This window comes from Rhodamnia argentea, chromosome 2 (genome assembly GCF_020921035.1).
Source record: "Rhodamnia argentea isolate NSW1041297 chromosome 2, ASM2092103v1, whole genome shotgun sequence".
Classification (NCBI taxonomy): Eukaryota; Viridiplantae; Streptophyta; class Magnoliopsida; order Myrtales; family Myrtaceae; genus Rhodamnia; species Rhodamnia argentea.
The window spans coordinates 9,674,440-9,697,564 of record NC_063151.1 but is presented as its reverse complement, the minus strand read 5'-3'; the positions used below and the strand labels follow the sequence as shown (position 1 = coordinate 9,697,564).

At 38.3% G+C, this 23,125-nt stretch overlaps 1 protein-coding gene across 1 annotated transcript; it reads left to right on the top strand.

Annotated features, from left to right (window-relative positions):
- Positions 1 to 262: 262 nt before the first annotated feature.
- LOC115738593 (NPC intracellular cholesterol transporter 1) lies at positions 263 to 22,359 on the top strand. Its single transcript, XM_030671241.2, has 39 exons — positions 263 to 423; positions 1,013 to 1,089; positions 1,583 to 1,682; positions 2,017 to 2,124; positions 2,413 to 2,529; positions 3,028 to 3,178; positions 4,197 to 4,444; positions 4,529 to 4,711; positions 5,859 to 5,935; positions 6,014 to 6,131; positions 6,277 to 6,360; positions 6,727 to 6,822; positions 6,969 to 7,070; positions 8,174 to 8,242; positions 9,342 to 9,437; positions 9,542 to 9,649; positions 10,169 to 10,282; positions 10,464 to 10,547; positions 10,673 to 10,801; positions 12,248 to 12,446; positions 12,567 to 12,710; positions 12,881 to 12,924; positions 14,219 to 14,302; positions 14,416 to 14,484; positions 14,567 to 14,643; positions 14,939 to 15,008; positions 16,871 to 17,020; positions 17,490 to 17,555; positions 17,732 to 17,876; positions 17,995 to 18,059; positions 18,152 to 18,217; positions 19,540 to 19,633; positions 20,034 to 20,070; positions 20,195 to 20,252; positions 20,375 to 20,485; positions 20,634 to 20,701; positions 21,285 to 21,351; positions 21,436 to 21,504; positions 22,052 to 22,359. Exons 1-39 carry the CDS (start codon positions 346 to 348, stop codon positions 22,142 to 22,144), a joined length of 3,915 nt encoding a protein of 1,304 aa, XP_030527101.1. The 5' UTR covers positions 263 to 345; the 3' UTR covers positions 22,145 to 22,359.
- Positions 22,360 to 23,125: the final 766 nt, after the last annotated feature.

The window sequence follows — 23,125 nt, the reverse complement described above, 5'->3', positions numbered from 1 at the left end:
TGCGAATTATTCAAGTCCTTGCCGCTCGTTGACAAAATCGAAATGGCGAAACAGAATCGCACCCGACAAACAAACCGAAAGCAAGGGGCATACCTGTAAATAACGCCAAAATCGGGGGTACTCGAATGATTATAATCTTCTGCCCCCTCGAATCGGGAAGTTTTACTCCTCTGAACGAGCTACGACTCCAGCACTCTGCTGCCACTGGCACTGAGTCCAACTCGGTTTTTTTTTGTCAAACTCGGCTCAGTAACTATAAATACCCGCTTTTGACTCTCTCTCTCTCCTCTCCCCTAAAGAAGCACGCGCGGTTCGTGTTCGTGTTCGTGTTCATGCTCGTGCTCGATGCAGAGAAGAAGCTCGCGACGCGGCGCAGCAATGGCTGCTCCCCCGAGGCTTCTCGCGCTCGTGTCTCTGTTTCAGGAAATCTCTCGTTCCCCCCGTCCTTTTCCTGCTTTTTTCCTTTTTTTTTTTCCGTTCCTCGAATTTTTCGTTCGGTTTCGCTTTAGCAGCGTGAGTTTGCCGTGTTCAGTTTGAGATTTTTTTTTTGTCCCAAGGAGGAAATACCGTCGGAGGCGATCATGTGATGTCGTACGTTCGTCGGCTACGGCAATTTCGCTTTCTAAGTTCGGAAATCGAGGCTCACTCACGCTCTCTCTCTCTCTCTTTCTCTCACTCTCGCTCGCTCCCTCGTCCGTCCGTCACTGTAGAAATGGGTTTGGGCGAGAAGCAATCGAACTGAAAAGCGAGCGGACGGCGAGGTGTCGTCGTTTGGTTTCTGCCCTCCGTTTTGCTGTCGAACTCATATGAGAACTTGGAATGCAGTGGTTGTGAGTTAGATTTCGAGACTTGTCCGTGGGAATTAGAATTTCAAGAAGCGTTGTTGCATGGCTTGTGGAGGTTACGAAGCGTTAGCGTGTCTGGGCATTTAATGGGGTTCTGTACGGGATTGAAGAGATTTAAATCACGTCTTGGGGAGTTGACTGAATTCCCTTGTTTTGTTCAAGTGCAGGTTTTATTTGCTGCATTTACGATCGGCGCGGATAAGCCCGAGACACGGTTGCTGTTAACATCAGATGCGACATCTGGGTGAGACTTTGGTGCTCATTTACTGGGTACAATTTCAATTGCCGGAAATAAGGGTGGACCCGGCTCAGTTGACTTGTCAAATAATAAGCGAGCTGCTTTGGCATTTAAATCGCGGTTGGAGTTCGATTTCTTCACTTCTCGATTTATCGAAGTTTTGTGTCTTTCAGCTGTCCACTGCTCATGATGCAAGTGTTTTATGTCTTGTAATTTGGCCGATCGACACTTGATATCAATTTTCAGTCAATGCAGTCCAGTTAAAATTTTCTATCTGAAGTTCAAGTATTTTATATTGTTGATTCATGATGCTTGATGTTGAAGCACATCATATTCCTTCCCGTTGCGGGCATCACAAACTAGGGCAGCTCCTCAACACAGTGCAGGCTTCTGAACATTTCTTTTCTCTCTTCTGTCATATTTTGCATGGTTGTGACAGCTCGTTTTGCCTTGTTTCAATCCAGAGCGGAAATTGTTGTTAACTCATGAACTTGTTCAGGGAACGACACTCTGAAGAATATTGTGCTATGTATGACATCTGTGGAGCTCGATCAGATGGAAAAGTTCTGAACTGCCCTTATGGCTCTCCATCTGTGAAGGTATATTTAAGAATGTTAAAGCCGAATTTCTCAATTGATGCGTCATTGTCAAGAATTAAGATTTTATATATCTTGATTTTTTCACTCGCAATCCTCACATATATTTTTTGTCGTTTTAGCTTGTTTTAACCTTTCATGTTCACTTTATGTTCTAGTATCTTGTTCATGTATCGGTTAGTTGATTAGGATGATGCAGGCAATCAGGCTTATATTAGTTCTTGTATTAATTAGCAAGGTCATCCATTTAGTTAGGATCTCACCTTATCTGCTTGGAGCAGTAACTAAGCTTCACTGGTTTTAATGCCTCCTATGACCTCAATGCATTTCATTTCAGCCAGATGATCTGCTCTCATCGAAGATACAAAGTCTCTGTCCAACAATTACTGGGAACGTTTGTTGCACAGAAGCTCAGTTTAACACACTTCGGGCACAAGTCCAACAAGTAAGAGCCATTGGTCTTCCTAAATGAATTTGCTTGAATACTTCAAGACCATTCACTCTCGAAGCCTAAAAGCCAACTTTTTAAGTATAGCTCAAGGCGGTATCGAATAGTCAACTATCTGGTCATAATTAACTGACATTTCTTTCCAGCAAAAGAAAATGGACCAACATTACTGCTCTGGAATTACATTATTCAACCATATTTTCTTCTTGATTTTGGCGATTTTTTGGCGTTTAGATTAGAATGGGAAGTATGAATAAAGGTCAATTCTTTTATGCTACTTGGCAGGCGATTCCTTTTCTTGTAGGCTGCCCTGCATGTTTGAGGAACTTTCTAAATCTCTTCTGCGAACTTACCTGCTCTCCAAATCAAAGCCGTTTCATCAATGTAACCGCTGTTTCAAAGGTGAGAACTCCTACACATTCTTCTGATCAGGTCTTAGGAGTGGTCTAACCCCTGCCCCAGTTTTCTTTTCCACGGCGAGGGACTGGTCTTTCTCTAAGTTCAGTTTAATTTATTGTATAGACACCGGAATATACTATTTTTCAAGTTTCTTAAATGGGTTTTGAACTGTCTCTAATCCCCAGAACAACAGTTGGATTGTGGATGCTTATCAAGGGTGACTGCCTCATGAATGCACTGTTTTATGGGTTTCTCCATGTTTATTAGTGTAGATAGGGTGGTGGACTGTAGGTGCTATGCTAAGTACGGCTTGTGTTTCATCTACTTTCCTACTCTTTTAACTTTCGGTTTGTCTTTTTGAAAGTCAAACTCCAAAGTTGCTCTGTTATAGCAGAATGTTAGGTACTCAAAGAACCTTAATGTGGTTCTTGGTTTCGTACACATAGTTGCAATATCTAGGGAGCAAACATTCCATTCCTAATATTCAATTTTTTTTTTCAGGTTAATAACAATCTGACCGTGGATGGGATTGACTTTTATATAACTGACGCTTTTGGTGAAGGGTTATATGACTCTTGTAAGGATGTGAAATTTGGTACGATGAACACTCGAGCTTTAGAGTTTATTGGCGCTGGGGCTCAGAATTTTAGAGGTATGTTATGTAAAGAAGTCATGCCTAAGTCTCTGTGCGTGTGTGGACGGATGTTCATTACATATGTCCTGAAGTTAAATGTCTCCAAGTTGAGTAAATGAGCAAGATGTTGGCACATGAAATTGCTTGAGAAAAAATTAGCCAGAAAATGGGTTAATTTGTTGGCAAACAAGCTGCCTAAACTGCATACAAAGACTTTTGCACCCATTGATATCAATTCACATCTTTAGGACAACATGATAGTCATGTTATTTTTATTTTCTCACATGCATGGCAGATGCTTCTGGAACTTGCGTCAGGTACTTCATTAGTTTTTGATAATTAATTTGGCTTCTTAATGATGTTGTCAAATGTCCGGAGAGTTGATTTGATGCTTTTGATAATCTATATGAATGGCACGTTATTAACATGCAATGTATCCTTAGACCTTCATCACGTTCAGTCAATTACATTGTGGATGGGTTTTCCAAATGAGATTTTGTCAAGGAAGAGATAGGTTTGGGAGAGGTATCTCATCTTTAGGCGGTGCTAATTGTTATTTCGAGAAATGTCTTTGGACTATCAACTTATTGACAAAATTTTAGTCAAGAGGCAGCTTGGTAGGAGGATTACCATGGCAGGCTGGATGGAACGATGGTAGGATTTCGTCTTTGCTGGCACACAGAGAGTTGATATATGGAAGCTATCCTGATGTTGAAAGTGTCTTTTGTGGATGGAGTTCCTTCTATTTTTCATGAGAATGATGTTGGAGAAGGATACTTATGAAGATAATATGCTGTTAAACTTGATTGGCGACATCCTAATGCAATGGAAAAATTTGCTTTTGGTAGCTGATGACGTGCTTGTTTTCTTTTTATCTGAATCAGACTTAACTCTGAATGGCGTTGAGGGCAATGCTTGTCTGTTTTTGGTGTAAAAACTGCAGGATGTCGATCTGCTGAAGGATAAACAGGAACAATTTGCAATTGCTATGGTTTTTCGTTGAATTCTCGCGCTTATATGCAATTAATTTTGGCAGATTGGTTTGCTTTCATTGGAAGACGAGCAGGCCTTACTGTTCCCGGTTCACCTTATGCCATTGCGTTCAGGCCAAATGTGACAGAATCTTCTGGAATGAAGCCTATGAATGTATCCGCCTATTCTTGCAGTGATATCTCCCTGGGCTGTTCTTGCGGAGATTGCCCCTCTTCAGCTGTCTGCTCAAATTCAGCTCCTCCTCCCTCACCTAAAGAAGGATCTTGTTCAGTGAGAATTGGATCTCTTAAGGTGAGAGAATGACACACACACTTCCATTTTGGTGTGCAAGACTTCGACTACACGAAACTTACTTCCATGTATCCAACAATACAGGCCAAATGTATTGACCTATCCCTGACAATACTGTACATCATTTTAGTCTCTGGGTTTTTTGGTTGGGGATATTTCCATCGAAGAAGAGAAAGGAACACAGCTATGAGGAAAACATCGTCGGATGTCATGGATGACCAATATCGAAATATAGGTCGGCAAAAGAATGAGAACCTTCCCATGGAGGTGGGTCACTCTGCGTTCCACCGAATTTGAAAATTTTCACTGCATCTTGTTGATACATTTTAGTTTTCCTTTGCAGCACTAGTTCCTATGTCCACCGAGGCAACTCATTCTCTCCTGTGCTTTCCCACTTGCTTGTCTCTGTCCTTTGTACTGTTGACTTTTGATGAGTGAACATGTTTTCAATTTGGCTGCTATGGTATTTTCAGATATTTCTGTTTTGTAGCAATTGAAGGTGGTTCAACCGACAAATTATCTGCTTAGTTTTTGCTCGTAGTTTGTCAAGAAGAGTACAACCTAGAAGATTTTAGTAAATTGTTTTGGCCCTCTAGACTCTAGTGCGGATAGTGACGGTGAAGCAGGGTTTACAAACGGAGCTTTTCCATCATCCATCCAGTTCCTCGACTTCCCATCCATTATGCCATTTTCCAGTTTGACTCTTTCATGCCTGGTTTCCCATACTGTTGTGACTCTGCTATAGTTACTCATGGTTATCGTGATGAGAGTGAAAATTCACACCGTTTATTTTTTATAGTTACTTGTGGGTATTGTGAAAATGGAGCCATTTAATTTTGTTAAGAAAATGGCCATAGATCACCATGCACAATCCAATTAAAATAAGCCCCCCAACTGCTGAATTAGCCATTTTATGTTAAAGGCGAAAGGTGGAGATTGTTTAGCTAGAATCGTGTAGCACTTGAAGTTTAGGGTGGTCTTTCAATGTTCTGGTTTTGAATCTTTTTATGTGTTCTCATTTAGACTTGGAGAAGGTGCTTATCAATCTGCACATCTTCTTAAAACCCTACTTGCTTGTACATGCGGACGTTAGAACTGTTTGTTTGTGTGCCTATAAGACAACAATCCTCTCCACCCTTATGAATTTTAAAGTCTTCCGGTGCACTTATGCATAAACTTGACGCTAGTTCCTGATTTCTGATGTACATCGCTTCTCGTCCAATTGCGTTCTCTTTGTGTCTTGGTGTACTTTGCAATCTTGTTGAGTTGTACTTGTATGTCATCGTTTCATCCATGCAGTCCAGCAGGTTTGAGATTGGCTTCTGTGCTTTTTGGAAGACCCTGTTGTTGCTTTCCCCTCTTTCATTCTAGGCAAATTTAAGAATGGTGTTAATGCTCAATGGTTTATTGTCAGATGCTCGAAGATGCTCCCCACATAAGAAATGGGGTGCAACTTTCATTAGTGCAAGGATACTTGTCGAAGTTTTACAGGTCCTTTTCTATGCCACTAATACATTTAGGCTTCTGCACTCATTGACTTTGAATTTCTGAGCGAGTGTTTAATTTCAGGAAATACGGCACATGGGTTGCTAGAAATCCTATCTTTGTATTATCCACATCACTGGCTGCAGTCCTTCTACTTTGTTTAGGTCTAATACGATTCAAGGTGGAGACGAGGCCTGAGAAGGTGTGTATTAAGAGTCCTCTGGTTCTTATTAATAAGATTTTGAGTTTCAACTGTTTGCCCTTCTATTGTAGCTTTTGTTGCTCTCTGTAGTGGCTATTATATTCCTTATTTTTGTGTTTATGTTCCTAAGGCTTGTTTCTTTCAGCTCTGGGTAGGGCGTGGAAGCAGAGCTGCAGCAGAGAAAGAGTTCTTTGACAATCATCTAGCTCCATTTTACAGGATTGAACAGGTTCTCACTGCTAATTAGACCGAGGGTTCTGATTCGAGCATTGAATTCGGTTTCTGTGAAGTGACTATATCTGCTGCATCTGATTGGCCAAAGCTGCTTCTTGTAAATTGATGTCATATAGTTTTCGTATTACTTATATATAAAACAAGCTTTGATAAGCGTGTTTTTGTTGTGCTGCTTTGTGTTTCTAATTATTTCTGATAAACGATAGCTTACACTGTCATTCTCAGATGTACACTCAATGTGCAATTTTTTTATTATCTGGTTCTTTGATTTAATTAGCCTGGTGTAGAAATGCTCTTTTGTATAGCCTCACTATGATTGAGGCTTCATGAACTAATTGTCCTGTTTTTTTTTTGGCCCCAGCTCGTCTTAGCTACTGTTCCAGATGGGATGCATGAAAAATCTCCGAGTATCCTGACAGATGACAACATTAAGTTACTTTTTCAAATACAAAAGAAGGTCATTTATTTCCTTCAAAAGTGCATTTGTCTCTCGCCAATTAGTTGATATTGTCTGTATTCTTTTTTTTGGTTAAGTTGTCTGTCTGTACTTTTTTGATTTGCTTTTTCCCTGAGAATTTTCATTTTCGTTGTTGACCTTTCCAGATCGATGGTATTCGTGCCAATTATTCTGGATCCATGATATCCTTGACTGATATCTGCATGAAGCCACTAGGCCAAGATTGCGCCACTCAAAGTGTTCTGCAGGTACAATTTGTTGTTGTACTCAAGGGCATGTCTCCTATTTGTGATTCCTGTCACATAGAGCCAAAAGAAAAAACCACATCGAATAAAGTCCTTCTCAATAGTTTGGTAAATTAACTGTAGTTAACCAGTTAGGATTAAATACGGCAATAAATTAGTGAGGATTACTGGCTTCTCTAGGAAATGAATGATTTAAAAGGCTTGATGACGCTTCTAACTGGAAGCAAACAACTTGCATCTTTTATTGAGCTAACAATATTTAACTTGCTATTGCTTGCTGTACCCTCTGTGTGGTAATAAATTGATTCTCTATGCTCATTATTGCTTTTCTTATACTGTCTGTTATATTGCTGTGTATCTTTCTGAATGTCGGGGATGTAATCAGGAGTATGTATGTGAAAAAACAGCTAACAATATTTGACTTGCTATTGCTTGCTGTACCCTCTGTGTGGTAATGGATTGATTCTCTATACTCATTATTGGTTTTCTTATACCGTCTGGTATATTGCTGTGTATCTTTCTGAATGTGGGGGATTTAATCAGGTGCATGTTTGTGAAAAACACGTTAGTGTTTGTGAAAAATAGGTTAGTTTGTTGACTTTTTTAATAGTTGATACAATGGAAATTTAAATCAATTGGATAATGCACTCCAATTCTGAAACCGTTGACATTTGATGGGTACTCCGTCATAGATTGTGTCCAAAAACCATGTGATCCTACACTCAGGATTTGGGAGTTCAAATTTTTGGAAGTCTTGTAGGTTTCTCCTGAGAATATGTACGTGGCCATCATGTGGGTGGTTGATTTAGCTGTATTTCATCTTTCACAATGCTTGTGCTACTTTTCTGGCCACCATTTTGCCTTGAAATTATAATCAGCCACGCTATCTGTGGACATACTGAACTTTCATCAACAAGTTGTTATGGGTTAACAATTAATGGCAACATATAAAATATTGTTGTTCTTATCAATAGTTACCACTCATGACACCTGTTGCTGATTGCGGAAATTTGCTTAAATTTGTTCACTTAAGTGTTTCTTTACTTGTCTTTTGGTCCTGATGATATATTGATGAAACTTTGTATTTCTTGTTTACTGGCATACAGTATTTCAAGATGGATGCAAAAAATTATGATAATTATGGAGGAGTCGATCATGTTGGCTACTGTTTTCAGGTACATTGCCTGTTTTTCAGGTCTAATTTGTTGAAGTTACTTCGTTGGAATTTGGGGGTAGTTATACCATTCTCAAATATCGAAAGTTCTTGAATTTTCTGCACAAGTTCACTGAACTTGATGAGCTGTTGACAAGTGATTTGGACGATTTTTTTTTCTTTGATTCTAGTTAGTACAAGTGGAACTAATTAGGCATATGAAGTCGACATAAACATAATGATGATATGATCGCACTCATTGGAACTTGACTGACTGGCTGGTTCAACTGGCAAGAACGAAAAACTGAGGCAGACCAGTTACTCTGGACAACCAGTTGCACTTGCTTGCTGTTACTTGGGCTGTTAGGCAATAACTACCAAGAAATCCTCTGTCAAAGAAAATGCCTACCATGATTCCTACTTTGGACCTGGGGAATTAGAAAATACGTATCTGCCACCAATGCTGTTCAATCAGCTGATGCATTATGTGGTTATTTCAAAATTGTTAGGATCCCATATTAAAATCTGGCAGGAATAGTAGAAAACTGGAGTCACGTATTTCATGAGTTCTGCATTTTATTAGACAAGATTTTCGTCACCATTTGTCGGAGTTTGTGAAGGTCGGCGGTTGTATGAATAGGTAAACGAAAAATAATCTTATTATTTGATGGTCGACCCCTCATAGAACTTTTTACATAGACCCTCTCACCTGACCATTTGGATTACTAGCTTGGTTTTTCAAAATGCTAGGTTTTCTTGTGGAACCAGCTAAGGATTTGAGAAACTTTCTTTTCTATTTTTGTTCCGAAAAATTGTCAGTAACGAGTTATAGGAATTCATGAGATAGCTATTGACTGTGGAGAAAAGTTATGCCTTCTCAGCATTAAATTTAAAACATTCTAATACCTGCATTATCTCTTTGTTCCTTAGATTGTACACGTTTCTAATCTTATAGCGCATAGTTTTGGAGCCTGTTCATATTTTCAAGTGCTTACTCTCATCATTTGAGTCTGGCATATGCAAACCACATAACAACAGCATGGCATATATCTTTTTAGGTGTTATTGATCATTGAATGGAGAATTTGAGTACGTTTTGACATTTACGGGGCTTTCTTTCAGCATTTTACATCTGCAGATGCATGCATGAGCGCCTTTAAAGCTCCCCTGGATCCTAGTACTGCTTTAGGTGGTTTCTCTGGGAATAACTATTCAGAGGTAATATTTGATTCTTTAAATGAGTTCAGCTATTCATCGGTCAAGGAAAAAGAAGGAAACGGAATGGGAATGAATGTAACACTTGAGCAATGTCTGTGAAACAGGCCTCTGCATTTATAGTAACTTATCCGGTGAACAATGCACTCGATAAAGAAGGCAATGAAACTGGGAAAGCAGTAGCTTGGGAGAAGGCCTTCATCCAGCTAGCACAGGTTTCTTACAACTAATAATAACCGAAAGGAACTTTTTTCTCTATTTTGTGTTGAACATGGGTTTTCGACAGTGCATGCTCTGATTGATGCTATAATGTCAGAAGATCTGCTATGATGGTGAATCTTGATATGAGCTGTTCGTTATGTCTCTTACAAAATGTACGCGTGGCTTATATTAGCAAGGGTCACTAGTTTTTGCTGAAATTTTTATCACTCTGGTACTCTTGGTGTATCACATAGAACAGCACAGAACTTCGCTTGAAAGTTTCTAAGCATTTTTTCATCTGTAAGCACTCAACTAGTAAGTTGAATGTGGGTCATGGTAAGTCATCAGAGTCCTGACAGTTCTAGTAACAAAACGTTTCTCCATTATTATGTTTCTGGAGAAATTCACTATAAAAAGGCCATCCTTTTTACTAGTTGGATAACTAATAAATTTGCATCGTTCTCATTTTAACTGCCAATTAGGAGTTTAGAACTCTGTCTTCATTTTTCCTCTTCTTATCTGTTGCATGGCAGGATGAGTTGTTGCAGATGGTGCAGTCCAAAAATCTGACCCTCTCTTTTTCATCTGAAAGCTCCATAGAAGAAGAATTAAAAAGAGAAAGTACAGCAGATGCCATAACTATACTGGTAAAGTTTTTTCTCCTAATAGAAACAAAACCAAACGTGGTAATTAATCCTTTTCTTTTTACTTTGTGGATGACGTGGCCTCTTTCCGCCTAATTTTATCATTGCTTTTGAATAGTTCATTCTTGAATCAAGGGGTTGAATTTATGCTTCATTAATTCTTTTCATGTACTTTTTGCGTCAGATAAGCTATCTTGTTATGTTTGCGTACATATCTCTGACTCTCGGAGACACACCTCGATTGTCCTCTTTCTACATCTCATCCAAGGTATATCTTGTTTGCTGTACCAATTATTGGCATAAATTGCAACAGTAGGAGCATCTAATTCTGATTTTGATGATACTAAGTTACAGCAAATAACTTGTAATTTGTCATATTATTTGTTGGAACAGGTATTACTTGGTCTTTCTGGGGTGGTTCTGGTGATGCTGTCTGTTCTTGGATCAGTGGGATTTTTCAGTATATTAGGGGTGAAATCAACATTGATCATCATGGAAGTCATTCCTTTTTTGGTTCTAGCTGTAAGTCCCCTTCTTCGCATCCTTAATTTCATGATGCTTCTGAATCGAACTCAACGTTTGGAATGAAAAATGTATCTTACGTTGAAGTATGAAGGTGAATCTCTGATTGAAAAAAGAACAAGTGCAATGAATGGGCATTTTTAGTACAATTGTACTCATTAAAGCTGATATTTTCTAACATTTGCTGCTGCATTAAGGCAGACATGTTTAGCATCAGAATGTGTCAGTACAAGGACCTCTTTGCATGTGTGCATATCTAGACGATTTGATCGCTTCATCCTACTAAATTCCCAATATTTGTTTGTACTGCCGAACATTGTAGTACAGCATCCTGGTACCCTCTTCACTAGATTCTGTGAAACTTTTGTCATTGACATGCTTGTTTCCAGTCTGCATGACCCTGGTAAATTGCTTCCCAGCTGCATAATGCATGGTCCGGAAGCTGAATTTTGTTTCCCCTGTTTCTTTCACTGAAAATTTCTATGCCACATGGAATTAGAGCAGGAGGTCCTGAGTTTGAATCTTTGCAGGCCCCATTTGCCTGCCATTTAAAGATGTCCACGCTTAGTACTAGGCAAAAAGACCGGACTAAGTGTTACGGGGAGTGATAGAATAAATAAACATTAAACTATGCCTTTATCTAACATCTTAAGCTTTTCGAATAGTTGGCAATGGTCTCACAAAATCTCTTGTTGCTCAAACAAGCACCAAGAAAAGATTAACATACTATCTCAAAATGTGTAACAATTCAAAGGTTTCTAGACTGTTAAAACTATTATTAACACTACAACCGCCAAAAGGGGTGTCATCCTCCACCTAATGCAGATTTCTTAACATAGGATCAAAGTCTAGTTTCACATCTTTCATACTCCATTTTAAGTTTATTCTGCTTGTGGTTCCCCGTTGTGCAACTCTATGTGTTTTTCGTATGATTTCAGTTCAGTTTGCAAGTGAGAGGGGAGGTTAAAGTGTTATCTCACATCGTCCAAGTACAGGTTTCAATGGGCCTTATATGCTTGTAGTCTTCCTCCATATCGCTTAGGTTTTTGATCTAGACTTCCTAACGATCAAGTTTTTTAGGGGCAATCTTCAAGTTCCATAACATTATCTTTACATATCCATATCTCGAGCTCTTTTGTTATCTAAAATGATTGTTTGTAACGCTAAAAAAGAGTAGTCAATAGAAATTCTTCCATTTTCAACATCTATTATGCCTATATATTTCCAAATCGCTGATTTTCCGCGAAACAAACACACCCTTAGTTCTACTTAAGTAACTGAATTAAAAGAAAGTATTACAATCGAGGGAACTGTACATAAACTTGTAAGAAATTTAAGAAAAAGACCGCTTTCTTTTCTTTTCCCCCTTATTACAACTCAAGGCTGATATTTACTTGTGGGACTAGTGGCTTGCCTCCGCTGAAGCTCAACCTTATTCTGTTTCAGGTGGGGGTGGATAATATGTGCATTTTGGTTAACGCTGTTAAGAGGCAGCCACTGGAATTGCCATTAGAAGGACGAATCAGCAATGCACTTGTTGAAGTTGGTCCTTCAATAACACTGGCTAGTCTGTCTGAGGTGCTAGCATTTGCTGTTGGAAGTTTTATACCAATGCCAGCATGCCGTGTGTTCTCCATGTTTGCAGGTTCTCTTTGATTTATAACCTACATTGAATAGCACTAGACTAGAGAATACTAAACTAGATTGGCTTTTCTCCACTTGTAGACCTAAACCAGTTCAATGTCCGAAACATGTTCTTTTGCAGCATTGGCGGTTCTCTTGGACTTTCTCTTGCAAGTTACTGCCTTTGTTGCATTGATAGTTTTCGATTTTTTGAGAGCCGAGGACAACAGGGTCGATTGTTTTCCTTGTATTAAGGTTTCTTCATCATATGCTGATTCTGATAAAGGTATCATCTGTTCTATCATTATTCTTATTGGACATTTGGGTGCTAAAATTAAAATGCACCAATGAGTTTTTACTTATCTTCGTAAGCACTAGTTATGTCTCATTTTACTCTTGTTTTTGGTCTGAAATTTTGGCATGAAGTTTGACTGAATCAATATTATGGAAGTGTAGGAATTCGGAGAAAAAAGATTGGATTGCTGGCTCGATACATGAAGGTAAATATCTGTTTAATCATGGTGTCCATATTTTTAAAATGCTGCTGTCCTGCCAAAAGCTACTATTGTAACTATGTTAATTTGTTATTTACTAAGCCTAACCCTCAATTAGGGGGGAATAACTATGGGAGTAAATTTTGACTTTCTTAAGTTACATAAATGTGATATTGAGAGTCGGAGGGGTCTTCCTATTACCTGTTTAGGGGACTGATGTGAAATGTGTACCTGAATTGTCATCAACCATGAGATGCTTACTAATACACAATATTCATTCTTGTCTGCTGATTCTTGTATTAGAGCAGCTCTTATATTATTTATCCATTTAGTAGATCAATTTATTTTGGCCCTTAGTACATATCGTCTACGTTTAGTGGGTCCTTTCTCAATGGGTGCATGATGTATTAATACTACTTTCTGGTTCTTTCAAAGGCAATTGTATATGTGGTCAACAGCGTGAACACAACCAGAGACTGCATCTCTCTGAAATTTGAACATGTCTGCTGTATGGGGAGGAAGTTTAAATTTTCATCTATTAGCTTGGCATTTTTTCAACTACGTAAATGTCAGTTATGACTTGCCTGGCCATTATTACTGTAGCTGTCACGAGTATTCACTAGAAAACCCTATTGCATCTTGCATGGAGACAATTGTAGATCACAGTGGGAGAGCTTTTCTATGATGATTAATGAGCTCATACATTGCCTACACTAGATATCTGAATAGTTTCCTGTGCACCTCAGCATGCTTTCCTAAGCTAAACCAAGATAGATTTTACTTCTTTTTGCACAGACACATGTAGTTCACAGAAGGTCCTCTCTCTCATGTTTAGGACCTGAAATTATTATAGTGATGTACTTGCGGCCCTCGAGGCAGAACTTTTGAGCAGAGAGGACTATGCTCCCAACAAACTTTACTACTCTACTGACAAGTTACTGTCAATTTTCACCTATCTTGATTATTCAAGATAATTATGTGTTCTTAATTGATGTTAATTTTCACAAGACATATTAAATTGATTAGTTTACACCTGCCGGTGGTAGTGCTCCCTATAGGCAGCGTGGATGTCTTCCTTAATCTCTTCATGGGGAGGAAATAGTTTTTCTTTAATGCAGAATGTGCATACAATGATTTACTTGTTAACAGTATTTGGTCTCAGCGATGTTGTTATTCTGTGTGTGCCAATTTGAATGAGCAATTTATGGAGCTCCATAGGCATTGACTAGTCATGCTTCAAAATTTCCTCTTCATACCGGCTATGCCATGTTTCTCTGATAAATATTCAATTACTCTGCAGGAGGTCCATGCACCTATTCTCAGTCTTTGGGGAGTTAAATTTCTGGTTGTCTCAGTTTTCGTTGCTTTTGCAGTAGCTAGTATTGTGAGTAGCTATGTTCTATCACGCGACTCTTTTTCTTCCTTCTGGATTTTTACATTTGCATGTGTAATGTAGTTTTCCATGTATAGCATCTTACTTTTTTCCTTCCTCTCCAGGCATTGTGTATCAGGATTGAACCTGGTTTGGAACAGAAGATTGTTCTTCCCCGAGATTCATACCTTCAGGTTTGACTTGTCAAAAACCATTTGATGCAGACAAATTGCTAAAATGTGGTGTCTGGTACCTCATTCTTTCTTATGCCCCCAGGGATACTTCAATAATGTCTCGGAGTATTTAAGGATTGGCCCACCTCTATATTTTGTTGTAAAGGACTACAATTTCAGGTATCTTGACAAGCACTGACAATTTGTGCACGAGTCATTATGAATAATCGGCTTTGCAATTCTTAGTATGTGGTTCAGTTGATGTGGCATCCTTAAAATGGATGGATGTCGTACTTACTACAAAACTTTGTTCTCAGCTTTGCTGGACTAAATTATCGTCATCTACTTTTTGTGTGCACCAATGCTTATGATAAGGCTATTCTTTATTGCATAATTTGAATTTTAAGATCCTTAAACAAATTTGGATGCTTCTTGTTGGAGATTAATCCTTCTTTGATTTTGCTCGGATTTTCAGCTCAGAGTCAAGACAAACAAACCAGTTGTGCTCCATCAGCCAATGTGATTCTAACTCTCTTTTAAATGAGGTAAAGTTTTTCTTCTTCCACTTATACGGCGGTGTGGTTGTTGCTGATTATACTTCTCTTTACATATCACGTGCTTCTCTGCATCTTTAGTCCATACTGATCTCTTTCCTCATGCACAAAATCAACTCCAAATTATTTTAAGGCTGCTAGAGAGCTTCACATTCTTTCATGGGAGTTTCTTGTCTTTCTTTTCTTGTTCTCGTTTTGGGTTTTCGCATTCTTCTTGTCACTCGATACTTTGTTGGTTTTCTTCCCACCATTGGAGATCGGGTGGCTGCATAATCTCGTACCCTCTTTGTTGCCCAAGTACTTTCAAGCGTCATTTTGTGTATCATAGAACAACAATAAATTAAGCTTTATCCCTCCAAGTGAGGTCAATTGAGGAATGATTTTTATCCCATAGCATGTGATTCAAGTTTCCTGTAAGCTCCAAGTGCTCCATATAATTTTTTTTATCAACTCTTCCTCATCTCACCCATGATTGGAGAGGCATCTACTTTTTCCTGGATAGATTCATTTCCAGTCCCTACTTTTCCAGTGTGTCTGCATATCCTGTGAAACATTATCATCTCCGCAATGCTCATTTTGTACGCATGTTGGCGTTTATCTTCACAACATTCTGTGGCAATAAGGACAGCCTTATTGCCATCCTACAGAATTTTCCCTTAAGCTTAAGTGCCTTTGATTGTTGCACGGACACGAGATGCACTTTCTCACTTTATCAGTCCAGTTGTTCTACTCCTTGGATGAGATCTCTGTTAATATTAATTTCTCCATCCTGTCGCAAAACTGATCCAACATATCGTAGTGTTCACTTTTTAGGAAGTTGGAGTCTTCAATTCTTACTAGGGTGTCATTTGAACTTCTATTCTTCCTGAACTTACTACGTTAGATATTTGTGGTTGTCTAACTTAAATGACCCATACGCATTGTCACTGTGTGATATAGTATACCTGAATATCATATGATGTTCCTGTTTTTCTTCATTCTCTTGCATTTGAAGGAAGAAATTTGTATTGGGAAATTTTTTTGGTCGTTATTTCATTTATAGACATGATATGCTCAAAGGGTGCGAGGACTTCCATATACAAACTTGCACATACTTATAGGTACCCAGAGGAAATCATGTCCCTATGATAAAATATTTAAATATCTAAATATTATGTCTGTAACAGCTTAAGCTTTAAGCTTTTAGAACAGTTGGCAGTGGTCTCATGAAATCTCACATGGTATCGGAGCAAGGAGGTTTACTGCTAACTGTCCTAAAAGCTTTAGCTGGTAGAGGAAGGTGTAGTTTAACATTTAAATATTCTGTCACTTCCATTCATGCTTAGTCTGGTCTATTTACCTAATACTAAGCCTGGAAATATTTCATTGGGGAGGCAAATAGGGCCTAGAAAAATTTGAACTCAGAATCTTTTCTCCGATACCATGTGAGATTTTGTGAGACAATTGCCAACTTTTCTAAAAGCTTATGATGTTATAGGAAGATGTGGTACAGTATTTAAATAGTCTATCACCCTGAAGTTACAAAACATTTCATAAGGCTGCTAATCGCTTTGATTGCTACAATTCAAATCCTTCTTCAGTTTGACGTCACTGTTGCTATCATAATTTTGTCAAAATTCATGGAAAAGGGTTGTGATTATTGGGATAAGAGATGTTAAAGGGAAAATCTATATGCCGCATGAAATTCAGATTTTTGGGACACATACGAGAGATTCTGCAAACTGGGTGATTGGCAGTCGAAATTTTCTTGGTAGCAAGCTCAAATCTTCCATTAGTCTTTTGATCACTCTCTAATATTGATGGCATTCACTTCAGTTTCAAAATTTAATTCTCTCTGTGGTTTTTTGCTGTAGATTGCTAGGGCATCCTTAGCACCACAATCAAGCTACATTGCAAAGCCAGCTGCTTCATGGCTTGATGATTTTCTTGTTTGGATATCACCAGAGGCCTTTGGTTGCTGTCGGAAGTTTACAAATGGGAGCTATTGTCCCCCAGATGATCAGGTCTTCGACTATAACAAGCACATCATTTGACTAGTTCGGGATTGTGATGTATATTGTGTAAAGGGGTCTTTCAAAGTATCGCTATATAATGTAGGGTTGTGATTTCCATGAGTTGGGCAATTCACAGGAAGCCAACATTCTTCTGTTTAGGGGACCATAGTCCACTACTATGAATGATCATCTATGTGACAGTAGTCATTGGAGGTGAGATGTGAATTTTGTTATATCAAGGGTTGAATGATAGGTCTAATCCAAGTTTGATTTAGACTCGGTAGGTGAGATGTGAATTTTGTTATATCAAGGGTTGAATGATAGGTCTAATCCAAGTTTGATTTAGACTCGGTAGTAGTTTGTGGGGATTGAAAAGAGGATTTGTCTTAATTATTTAGAATTATCTGTACTTTTGTAGCATTAATATTCTATAAACTGCTAGATATATTTTGATTTACACGAAGTATTTTTTTTCCAGCCACCTTGCTGTCCCTCTGGTCAAGCTTCCTGTGCTGCAGTTGGATTATGCAAAGACTGTACAACGGTAATGTAGACTAAATCTTGTAATCGGAGATTATTCTTATTTTATGTTTGGTTTTGACATTTTCAACAACGCAACAATGAAGGTGATAGGCAATTGGCATATCTTACTCAAAATAAATGAAGTGGCATTTGCTTGTTTGATATGTGTAACTGATAGGTATCTTTTGATGTTTTCAGTGCTTTCGTCACTCAGATCTTCAGAATGACCGACCATCAACGTCACAATTTAAAGAGAAGCTTCCTTGGTTCCTTAGTGCATTACCGTCAGCTGATTGTTCTAAAGGAGGACATGGAGCTTACACTAACAGTGTGGAATTATTAGGTCTGTACTCTGTACAACTATACGTGGTCCTCAAGATAAACAACCAAGCTTGGCTGTGGAGTGAAACCATCAATATGCACTTAGTGAAAATAACTGGCTATTAACACGTTTCTTTTAGGATACGAGAATGGAGTTATCCAAGCATCTTCATTCCGCACATACCACACCCCGCTAAATAAACAGGTGTTAATTTGCCACAACAGTTTCTAGCAAAGATCTTTCCAGTTATTTTGCGTTTATAATGGAATCTAAATTTAAAGTATTATCAATTGCAGGCTGATTATGTCAATTCGTTGAGAGCTGCAAGGGAATTCAGTTCAAGAGTTTCGGACTCCTTAAAGGTAACAAAATGCACAGCGACAAAAAGTTTTCACCTCTATTTGTTTTGATGGTAACTTCAGAATTAGCATTCTTGTTCAAATTACTGTAACCATATTCTTCCAAAGCAATTGAATAGTAAATCCTTCTATGTCATGATTGGTGGTTTGTCTAAAATGCAATGTTCTATCCAGCTTTTAAATTTTCCTTGTACTGCATATACTGGCATATATTTGCAAGCTAGTGGAATTTGTGCTATGCACTGATTTAAGAGAGAAAAATTATCTTGAAACTTTATTTTGGCATTTTAAATTGTTAAATAGGTAAAAATAAGTAAACACTGCGCTTGTATGATGTCTGTTAAGACGAATTTGTATATTTCAATTAGATTATGAGATGAAGAATTAAATTAAAGTAAATTTTTAGTGGGCCACTTAATTTAGTAACAAATATTTCAGTGCATCTAAGTTAATAAACTACACAATTAGTGCTGAATTGTATTAGTGGTACTCTTAATGGGGTAGTCAAGCCATTCTATTGTGTTTTTTTCTGAACTAATGTAAAGACTAGTGAAAGCTCCATCCCTACAACTTTTCGTTTTCTATGCAAATTCGAGATTAGATTAGATAGAGTGGGTATGTAATACGATCAAGAAGGGCAAGCTTGAGCTTGAGAGAGAGAGGGAGGGAGGTTGGTAGGGGAGGGAGGGGGAGGGAGGGATGTGACTGATGGCTACTGGCACACACACGCTGATGGCTACTGGCACGCACATGATGCAACTGCAATGGGCTCTGGCAACCCAGAGAGCTTTCGCTATTTGTTGCCATTGGCTTAATGCACACGTACACGCGGACATCTCTCTCTCTATCTCTCTCAACTTCACTTTTTCTCTAATCAGCGATTAGCATTCATTAGTTTCCACCTAACGGCTTGCAAGCAGTGGCATGATGAAGCACTGATGCCCTTCCTTTTCCCTGCGAAAGATGTATTTACTTTTGACTGAAGTTCCTTCTTCTTTGAAATTGGGACCTATCCAAAACTAAATGAGGCAGGCTTTGGTGATATTGTCATTCTCTGAACAGAAAAGGGAGATCTTACTCAGTGCTATTCAATATTTATTGGAGGCACGTCACATAGGGTAGGACATGAGAATCTCTGGTTATTCTCCAAACATGATATATAATCACATGAGATATTATCCTACCTTGTTCTGTCTTACTGGGGCTATATATATTACACCAAATGCAGCCATGGTTTGTTATCATGGACCAGAAGACTTGAACAAGAGTTGCATATTAGCAGCTTTACTCTGATCTGTTATGACTAATATTCTTTCTCTGTGCAGATTGATATTTTCCCATATTCAGTCTTCTATATGTTTTTCGAGCAGTACCTTGACATTTGGAAGACGGCACTGATTAACCTCGCTATAGCTGTTGGTCAGTATAGTCAATGAACTCTACAAGCAAAGCTTCTATATGCATGCCTTCTTTCATGTGTAACCCTTGGATGCTCTTAATGACTAAGTCCATTTATCTGTTATTGAAGCATTTTCTCCTACCAGTTTTCGCACTTACCCTTACTTAATGCTCGTTTAGTTTGAGTTTCATTGTTGGTGCCTTTAGGTATGTCTGATTCTTGCAACTATCCGAATGTGTCAATATGGTGATAACCAAATATTCCGCATTATGCAATTCTTTTTTGAAAATGGAATTAGACCAAGCTAAATTCGACACTGTTGAGACTTCCCTTTTTATGCTGTATTAGACATAGTTATATTGCCTCTAATTGTCTCTGCTTTGAACTTGATACTGATCAAATCTGCAATTCTTTTAACAGGTGCTGTATTCATAGTGTGTTTAGTTATAACTTGCAGGTAAATTATCAGCTCTTTGTTAAATTGTGTCTCTTAACCTCTAGGTTAAAAGGAGGGTTGTGACCAAACTATACTTGTAGACTTGTGATTCTTCACACTAACTGCTAAATCTGACTCTCTGCAGTTTATGGAGTTCAGCGATCATCCTCCTGGTGCTAGCAATGATTGTGATTGATCTTTTGGTACTATCTCTCTTCAGTATAAATTTCTTTATGTGTGCAAAACAATGATGAGCCGTTAAGCATAGTAGTTGTGTTTGTCATGTTTTTGTTAACGGAAGCACTTATGAGATGGAAATCTGCAGGGGGTGATGGCAATTCTGAAAATCCAGTTGAATGCTCTCTCTGTTGTTAACTTGATAATGTCAGTTGGCATTGCGGTCGAGTTCTGCGTGCATATTACGCATGCTTTCTCGGTTAGCATCTCCTCTTCTCCACCTGTACATCACTAATCAATTACTGATAGTTACTTCTCTGTCTTAGAGAAGGATTTGCACTGCCTCTGCTAGGCAATGTTAATTTCTCTGAACAAACTTGATTACAGACAGAGCCCTTGTGTTGCAGGTGAGCAGTGGAGATAAAGACCAACGCATGAAGGAGGCTCTAGTCACAATGGGAGCTTCTGTTTTTAGGTTCTCTTTCTTTTTACTCCAAATGGATCCACCCATATTTAACACCCCCTTCTCTGTGAAAGTAAAAGAAAAACCCAAAAAGAAAAAAGACAAAGAGAAGAAGATAAAATATAAGCTGCTTTCTCTGAATCCTGAACCTGACAGTTAAAAAAAAAAAAAACCATTGACATACTGGTTCTGAATGTTCATACACTTGCTTGGAGCCTTATACTGGAATATAGATGAATTTATCAATGTGCAGAAGCCTGGAGAGGGTAGAACTATAGTCTTACCCTGTGACAGTGAAAACCTTTATTGGCAAATTCCTCCAAGCAGAAGGGTAAAAGAAAAAAAGATGACACATAAGGAGGAAGAAATGCTTAAGTTGCAACTTCTTGGACATGTGATGCCTCTTCAGATTGTTAAATAGGTCATCCTTTCTATAGCTTGGCCGTTTCTTTGATCCCGGTTTGGGCAATTTTTACAACTTATATCTTGAACTGAAGAATAATTTGCAGTCCTGCATTGGCACGGATTTACAAGATACTCTTGGCTTGCTTTAAAGTGAAGCATCACACTTATGTCGTGAAACATTCATTTGCAGTGGAATCACGCTAACGAAACTGGTTGGGGTCCTCGTACTTTGCTTCTCAAGGACTGAAGTTTTCGTGGTCAGTAAATGTCATTGAGTTTTCAATATGACTGATCCGTCAAGATTTTCAAGGATTTTCTCATCTTTGTTAGCATCTTCACAGGTATACTACTTCCAGATGTACCTTGCACTGGTCCTCCTGGGTTTCCTGCATGGGCTTGTATTTCTGCCGGTGAGTTTTTTTCATCGGTTTACATGCTTGATGCATTTCTTATCCACTTCCTTTTCCATGATAGCTGGGGCTCATCCATGTGGCTTGCTAGGGAGAAAAAGGAATTTATGCTCTCATTTAGAAACTTCTAATTAGTGTTGCAGCAAATAGGCAGAAATTGTCTTTGTTTCTCTTACATACTATCGATCTGACCTTTATAATGTCTCCCATTAAGCAAATACAGTCCCTACGCATCTGTGAAATGACTGCTGTTATGATACTGTTTATCCCTTAAGAGGAGGAAACTTTTGTAACTTCCATATGGCTTGCTAGGGAGAATAAGGAATTTATGCCCTCATTTAGAAACTTCTAATTAGTGTTGCAGCAAATAGGCAGAAATTGTCTTTGTTTCTCTTACATGCTATCGATCTGACCTTTATAATGTCTCCCAATAAGCAAGTACAGCCCCTACGCTTCTGTGAAATGACTGCTGTTATGATGCTGTTTACCCCTTGAGAGGAGGAACCTTTTGTAACTTCCTTGAGCAACTTGCACCTTCTAATTGCAGGTGGTTTTGAGCATATTCGGTCCACCTTCCAGATGTGTGCTTATGGACAAGCAAGAAGGTCGGCCCTCGATTCAATCACTGTTCAGAACTTGATACAATTGTTGCAACTGCCGGCTTTTTTTTTTTCTTTATTTTTTTTTGCGGCGATTGCGTCATTCTTTTTCTTTCAATACATTGAGTTTTACATGTATCATTAGCGATGAAAAGTCGGATATCTTCCAAAATGTAAATTATGTTGGAAAAAGAAATGTTCTCACATGAAAAAAGAGAGAAATGTATAGTCCCGCTGATAGTACTTCAAAGTCTCATTCTTTACCTTCTCTTGTAATGCCATCAGCTGTCCTGTTTCTTCCAGCCGAAAGGAAAAAGTATATATCAAAGGCACAATAGTATCCGTTGGGTTTACGAAGCGGCCGGTACAAAACTTTTTGCCGCAATAGAATGTCGGAAGAAGTGTCCTTGTGGTAATTCGCACATACTGCTGATTTCAAAGAAGAAAAGTGTTTTTTTTTTTATTCTTTTTCCTTTTCTGTTTCTTAGTGATTGTCATACTTACAGAGAAGATAACAAATAAATAGGGTCCAGAACACCTACAAAAAATCTCAAATTGCCATACTTGTGATAAATTTATCTTAAATTGGTATACTTGTGATAAATTTACCTTCCATTAGTTCTCATCAAATTAACCATCAAATTACTGAGGTAGATGGCACGTGACAGTTTATGGGTCTACTACTTTAGGATTTTTACCGTTTGTTTGTCGCAAATGTATCAATTTGACATTTTTTGTGGTATTAACTTAATTTAATGAAAGACAAATTTGTCATAGGCGTATCGGTTTGAGGTTTTTCGTGATAAAAAAAATAGTTTGGGGTAAATTTATCACAAGTATACTAGTTTAGGGGTTGATGGTCAAAAAAATTTATCACATATATACCAGTCGGGAGCTTTTCATGGTATTAACCATTTACAAAATAGCAATAAATAAAAGTGAAAATAGGGACAGATTTCCTACTTCTCAATTTTAGTGATCTATTTCCTAATTCTAAGGATTCAGATTTAAAAGGAAATAAA